Below are 6,029 nucleotides of genomic sequence, written 5' to 3' on the forward strand. Positions count from 1 at the left end.
CTCACCCTCCTCTGCCTCATGTCCCCAGCTGAGCCTTAGCAGGACCGTGGCTCTATTCTCAGCCCTGCCAGGCCCTGACTCAGAGCAGTTTTGATTCCCCTTGGCCCCGGCATCCCACCCACCTGTGCTCGGCAAGTCTTTGCAGTCCCAGAGGGATGAGAAGGTGGTGAGGCTCAGCAGGCAGGGCCGCTTGCCCCATCAGCCGCAGCCCCGCCCCCAGCCAGGAGCATGCTTCTCTGGTCCTTGGAGAGGCCCCGTCTTGTGCGGTCATTGAGGGCGTGTTGCCAGCCCGGGTGCCCGTGCCCAGCTGTTCAGCTCCAGCAGGTGTGCACTGCTCTCGCCACACCTCCTAGCACCTCACACATAACAGGTGGACTGGGGCCCATCTCCACCCCCAGCTGATGCTGTGGCCAGGCCAGCCCCTCCCTCCCCGCAGGTTGTGAGGAGAAGAGTGTGGAGCAGTACACCCAACCTGGCACCAACTCAAAGAGTGATGCAGCTCTGCATCCTCTTCTGTAATGTGGAAGGGTCCCCACCCTGCCTGTGATGTGGGACCCAGGAGGATGGAACATGGGGGCCTCCTCACTGGGCCAGGCACCACAGGGTGACCCAGGCACAGCTACAGTCTAACTGAAGACCATGGACCCAGACCCCGCACCTTCAGTTGCTGGCAGGGCTGAGGGTCAGGACTGCTCTGCTCCCTGGAGCATGGCTGGGGCCCCATGGCACCCGGTACCCAGCCCAAGCCCCATACTGGGCAGGGGCAGAGCTCTGAAGGTTCTCGCTGTGAGATGTGGGGTGAGATGGGCCTGGCGTCTGGGCTGGGGCGGGGGTGGTGGTGGGCCTCGTGAGCACGTCCTAAGAATTTGTACTCCAGCCACTGCCCTTCATCCAGGAGTGGAACTTGCTGGACCCCAAGCAAGGAGACAGCTGGGCTTCACTGGAAGGCCCTGAACAAAGAGGAAGGCTCCAGGCCCAGCTGGCTTTGGAGACAAGTGGGCTCCACTGCTGAGGTGTGTGTTCAGGCCAACAGGAGGTGGCCCAAGCCCCCAGCTGGTGGGTGGGACACACCCTGCCTGCCTCAGCCCACTGGCCAGGCTGGCCACCTGCCTGGGAGAGGCCCGGGGAGGGGCCTTCACATGCCACCTGCCCACTGCTGAGCCCACTGCTGCTCCAAAGGTTTCACTGCAATGTCAAGGTCCAATCCCATGGCGAATACTTCTGTCATCTGTGAACGTGACAGCTGGTGGCTGGAGGAGCCCTCGTGCTGGTGACGATCCAGGAATAAACCATGGGGACTGGTCATCTGATGCAAGTGAGCTGTGGGCCAGAGGAGGCTTCCGCGTCCTCAGTTGAAAATGGCAGGGGCAGAGCTTCCCAGAGGTCTCTGCCTCAGCCGTTGGACTCTGCTAAGGTGACACTTAAGGCTTTGGGGTCACAGAAAGGGCCTGCCCCCTTTCTGCATCTGGCCCCGTGGGTACTTAGCCAGTCCTTTAGCTGCTTAGCTGGAAAATGAGGCAAAGCTCCCCTTGTGGGTTGCTGGTGAGGGACAGGAGGGGCCTAGGGAGGCATCAGCTTGAGGGCCCCTCGGGCAGCAGCCACCACAGAATGGGCTCAGCATGACCAGCTAGCCCAGTCCTGGCCCCACCACCAAGATCTGACACCCCTCACTGAAGGCTGATGGAGGCACAGTCAGGGTGGGGATGAGAGCTCAAAGTTCTGCTGGGCAATTGTGGGTAGGTTCTGGACCCTCTCTGGGCCTCCCATCCTACCACCTGCTCTTGGTCTGAGAGAGCAGGTCAGGCTTGGTGGCCCTTGGTCAAGGCCAGCAGCACCTACCCTGCATGGAAAGGTGTGGCCGGCCGAGGCAGGAGGGCCAGTGCTGTGTGTGAAGAGGACGCAGGTCATTGTTTATTCGGGTGGGCCCTGGGCATGGCCCAGCCTCCAGGACAGGTAGCTGTGCTACAAGCCAGGGTTGCGGCGGGAATGCAGTCCTGCCAGAGGCCAGGAAGATGGGCCCCTGGGACTGGCCCTGGCCTTGGGTGGGGTCACTGCTGCAGGGGTCCTGGCTGCTCCTCAGGGAGGGGCAGGTAATTGGGGTCCTCCTCTGGGGCATCCAGTAACAGCTTCCTGTGGGGAGGGGCCCACGCTGAGCTTCAGCCAACAGGGGTTCCCCCGTGGGGTAGGGAACCATCTGGGGGGGAGTAGGGAGGGCTGTCATCTTAGCACTCACAGGAAGCCAGGGGTCAGCAGCAGCCTCTTGCCGCCAGGCTGGTTGGGGAAGACATCCTCCAGGAAATAGTAGATGTGGCCCACAACGATCCCTGTGGGAGAGCCACCAACTGCTGAAGCCACCCTCCACAGCCCAGAGCCCACGGCCAGTGCAGCCCTGAAGGCCCCAGAGCACGGGTGACCAATGTCCTACGCAGACTGCCAGCCCAGGGTGGGGCCGGGATTGGCCCAGAAGAGGGCAGGTCCTGGGAGGGGGTCAGGCCTGAGAACATGGGAGGAATGGGAGCCACGGAGCAGGAACCCTGACCCACCCATCCCCACCTGGGTCAGAACCTACACAAGCATCAGCAAGCAGGATACGCTGGCTTGTTTGAGGGGCTGGAAGAACAGGGTAGCCGTGAGGGCAGGAAGAGGCAGTGGGGACAGATGAGAGGTCCAGTGCAGGTGGACGGGGGGCTCTGGCCAAGCAGACCCTCAGGTCCCTGACAGCCTGCTTGGGGAAGGCTGGATGGACAGCAGGCTCACCCAGAAGGTCCACGAGGATTGAGTTGCCCAGCAGCATTGAGAAGCCCATGAGCGCCCAGGGCAGGAATGGCGCCTGGAAGGTGAGGAGGCCGAAGAAGTTGACCCTCACCCGTGGGCTGCGGCGGCTCCATACGTATACCAGCATGGCTGTGAGGGCCTGGCCCAGGAAGAAGAGGCTGCCCAGGAGCCCCAGCAGCTGGGCCAGAGTCAAGGCCTCATGCCCTGCCCAGGGCCCCTCTGACTTCCTAAACCCGTGGAACCCTCCTGCTGGCTGGTTTCCCTTCCCAATCTAAGGCCACATTGTGGCCTCCAGGGGCCACCTGATCTGCACTGCCTCTCCACCTCACCCCAGGCTCCACCACTGTTCATCCTGGCCCCAGTTCCTCCTGGATACTGGCATTCAGGGCTCAGAGCGCCGGGTACCCCACCGTGTGGCATTTTGGGTACAGCACTGGACCTAGCCCTGGCACCTGGAGCTGAGCACGCGATGCACGCTCAATACAGCCTAAACTGGAGGAAGCGACTCTGTCCCTCTCCAGCCGGCGCTCAAGCCGGGCCCCAGGGCCAACACAGGCTGGGCCCAGAGGTTCCAGAGCCCGTAAGGATACGATCATAAGGACACCCCCGAAGAGAAACATGAAGACGAAGTCGGCCGTGCGGCCGCGGAAGGAACCCTCCTCCAGCAGACGGCAGTAGCGAAACCTGCGGCGTCCGTATAGGAAGTGCCTCCCAGCGGAGCTCAGTTTCCCCGCTCCCGCTGCCCCACCCCCCACCCCCGCCTCCCAGGCCCGCGGAGGATACACGAAGAGCATGTTGAAGAAGAAGCTGAATCCCAGGGGCCCGAAGAAGAGGAAGTTGGTGACGAGCCTCCAGACCTGCATGGGGGTGGGCGGTCAGGCGCTGGGCGGGCGGGGCTGGGCTAGCAGGTGCAAGGGGCGGGGCGGCCTCACCTGGAACTTCCGGAACACGAGGTGCGGATTAAAGTAGAGCTGGAAAGGGCTGAGGAGTTCCAGCTGCTGCGGAACCAGGGGGCGTCAGGAGCTGCCCCCCGGCGGGGGCTGGGGGGGGGGTGGTCCAACCGTAACCATGGCAACCCCCAGGGCTGTAACCATGGCGATACCCACCCGCCCGCCCGCCCGCCCGGCTCACCACGGCGGCGGTGGTGAGGACGCAGGCTGCGGTGTAGGTCCGCGTCACCGCCGGCACCTGCAGGAACTCGGTCGCCATCCCCTGCCACGCCATTGAACCTTCTCAGGAACGCGTGGCCCCACCGCCGAGCGCTCTTAACCTGCCTCCAAACCCCGCCTTCCTGTCTTCGGCCAATCCTCATCTGAGGTGCAGCGCGCCCGGGCTAGAGGGAGGGGTGTTGGGACAGGTAACCAATAGGAGGAGGAAGCAGGAAGCCTGGGGCAGGATGGGGGCGTGGGCGGGTCGGGACTCGCGGCCAATGAGCAAGCCCCACGGTTGAGCACGTGGCGCTTGTTGTGGTGACTGCGGCTGCGGCGCGGGAGACTATGTGGCCAATGAGGAACTGGGCACTTCGCAGCAAACTAGGGGAGGACCAATAGCGAGGACCCACGAGCCACCCTGGGGGCGAGGCTAGGAGTGCTTGCTCGAGGAGACCCCGGGAGACTAGAGGGGCGGGGCCACGCGGGGCGTGGGCGGGGCGGAACCCGGAGTTCGGCCGCCCTGATATGTCGATCCACCTGGCTTGGCCGGCGACCCGGGCCTTCCTTCTTCCCTCGGGAACAAGAGCAGCGAAGGAGGCGCTCAGCCGCGAGTCCAAATCCCCCCGCACGTCCAGGCCCTGCTGAAACTGCCGGCTCCTTGGGAAGCCCCACGAAGGCCGCCAGAGGAGGGGCCAGGCTGGGGACTTGCAGCCCCGGTGATGAGGCAGGCTGGAGCAAGTGGACGGGCTGGAGAGGACCTTGTTATTTTGATGGAAAAGGGAAACTCCATTTATTCATTCTAATGAACAAAGTCAATCATTTATTGAGCACAGACCATGTGCCAGGCACGGTTCTGGATGCTGAAGACACAAAGGCCAACAAAAGATGCCATCCCTCCTGCCCTCCTGGTGTAGCCAAGGAGACAGGCCGTCATGGTCTTGTGCTAAGATGAGAGAGAGTGTTTGCGGGACAGCGCGCTAACGGAAATAACAGCCAAGTGGAGACTGGAGGGTTGGGTAGTGCGCCCCATGCCAGGTGGGGTGATCTGGGAATCCTCTGTGAAGAGGTGATGTTTGATTGTCACTGCTGTGAGCACAGTAGACTGCCAGAGGAATTGGTGAGCAAGGGACGCTGGTGGCTTGGGCAGGGTGGAGCCTGGAAGGCCAGGAGGGGCGGGATGTGGTTTGCCAGCAGACTAGACAGAGCTGTGAGAGAGGAGTCAAGGGTGACTTTGAGGCCTGAGCTGCAGGGTGCATGGAAGGCGGTGGCCTTTACTGAGCTGGAGAATGCTTGGGAGAAAGGCAGGCAGATGGAGAGTCCTGTTCTGGCCTCACTGAGTTTGGGGCATCTGTATGACATCCTTGTGGAAAAACCCAAGTATGGTGTTGGGGGAGATGTCAGGCAGGCTGTCCAAGTGTGGGTAGCAGCCTTCATTAGACCAATGACATTTGTAGCCTTGGGCCCGCGTGAGATGCCCAAGGGGCGAGGCCAGGCCTGGGCAGCTCGACCTTCATTAGTTAGAGAGAGAAGGCAGACAGCCAGGGAAGCAGGGAGACCAGGGAGGCTGCAGCAGAACCAGGAAAAGGCTGCAGGGACAAGGTAGTGAGAAGCCCTGGGAGTCGTGGCCTGGGAAGCCACGCCAAGGTCCCTGGATAATGGCGGCCATGAGGAAGAGGAAGGTGCCCGGACCTTTACCGGGAGCTCAACTTTGGACTCGAGTGTGGCAGGTGAGGGAAGCCCTGGGCTGGACCCTGAGTCCCCCAGGGAGACTGGAGTGGGGAGAACCAACCGAGATACCTTGTTATTTTGGTGGAAAAGAGAAACTCCATTTCAGGTGGATCCTAGGAGGGCTAAGAGGGCTCCCCTGGGGAGTGGCCCCTGGAGGCCCACTTGGGAGGGGCGGGGAGGGAGAGACTGGGAGCACGAAGGAGGTGTGCATTGGGTTCAGGAGTGAGGAGAGGTCAGTCTGATACAGCAGGAGTTGGACCAAGGGCTGAGAGGCTGGTGGGAGCAAGCTGATAAGGCCCCCTCAGACAGCCTCCATTTTCCAGCAAAGCAGATCTAGGTCACATTCGAGGTGACACCGTCGGAGCAGATCCCACC

The 6,029-nt window shown here is 62.3% G+C and overlaps 1 protein-coding gene across 3 annotated transcripts; it reads right to left on the reverse strand.

Moving 5' to 3' along the window:
* Window positions 1–53: 53 nt before the first annotated feature.
* Window positions 54–4,056, reverse strand: DERL3 (derlin 3). Of its 3 annotated transcripts, none has more exons than XM_032602419.1 (7): window positions 3,907–4,056; window positions 3,708–3,713; window positions 3,559–3,632; window positions 3,366–3,459; window positions 2,758–2,953; window positions 2,234–2,324; window positions 54–2,130 (listed from the first exon to the last, which is right to left on the reverse strand). In XM_032602419.1, exons 1-7 carry the CDS (start codon window positions 3,997–3,999, stop codon window positions 2,049–2,051), a joined length of 636 nt encoding a protein of 211 aa, XP_032458310.1. In that variant the 5' UTR covers window positions 4,000–4,056; the 3' UTR covers window positions 54–2,048. The 3 variants fall into 3 exon arrangements, with proteins under 3 accessions (XP_032458310.1, XP_032458309.1, XP_032458308.1); XM_032602418.1 differs by having other exon boundaries at window positions 3,708–3,770; XM_032602417.1 differs by having other exon boundaries at window positions 3,708–3,773.
* Window positions 4,057–6,029: the final 1,973 nt, after the last annotated feature.

This window comes from Phocoena sinus, chromosome 14 (genome assembly GCF_008692025.1).
Source record: "Phocoena sinus isolate mPhoSin1 chromosome 14, mPhoSin1.pri, whole genome shotgun sequence".
Classification (NCBI taxonomy): domain Eukaryota; kingdom Metazoa; phylum Chordata; class Mammalia; order Artiodactyla; family Phocoenidae; genus Phocoena; species Phocoena sinus.

What these genes read in the sequence shown, in the direction of transcription:
- DERL3 (XM_032602417.1), bottom strand. Translation starts at nt 3,999, where the DNA reads ATGGCGTGGCAGGGGATGGCGACCGAGTTCCTGCAGGTGCCGGCGGTG. An exon ending in TTCTTCAACATGCTCTTCGT is followed by an intron (nt 3,460 to 3,558) that starts GTATCCTCCGCG and finishes CGGACGCCGCAG; the next exon opens with GTTTCGCTACTGCCGTCTGC. An exon ending in CTGCTGACCCCTGGCTTCCT is followed by an intron (nt 2,131 to 2,233) that starts GTGAGTGCTAAG and finishes CCCTCCCCACAG; the next exon opens with GAAGCTGTTACTGGATGCCC.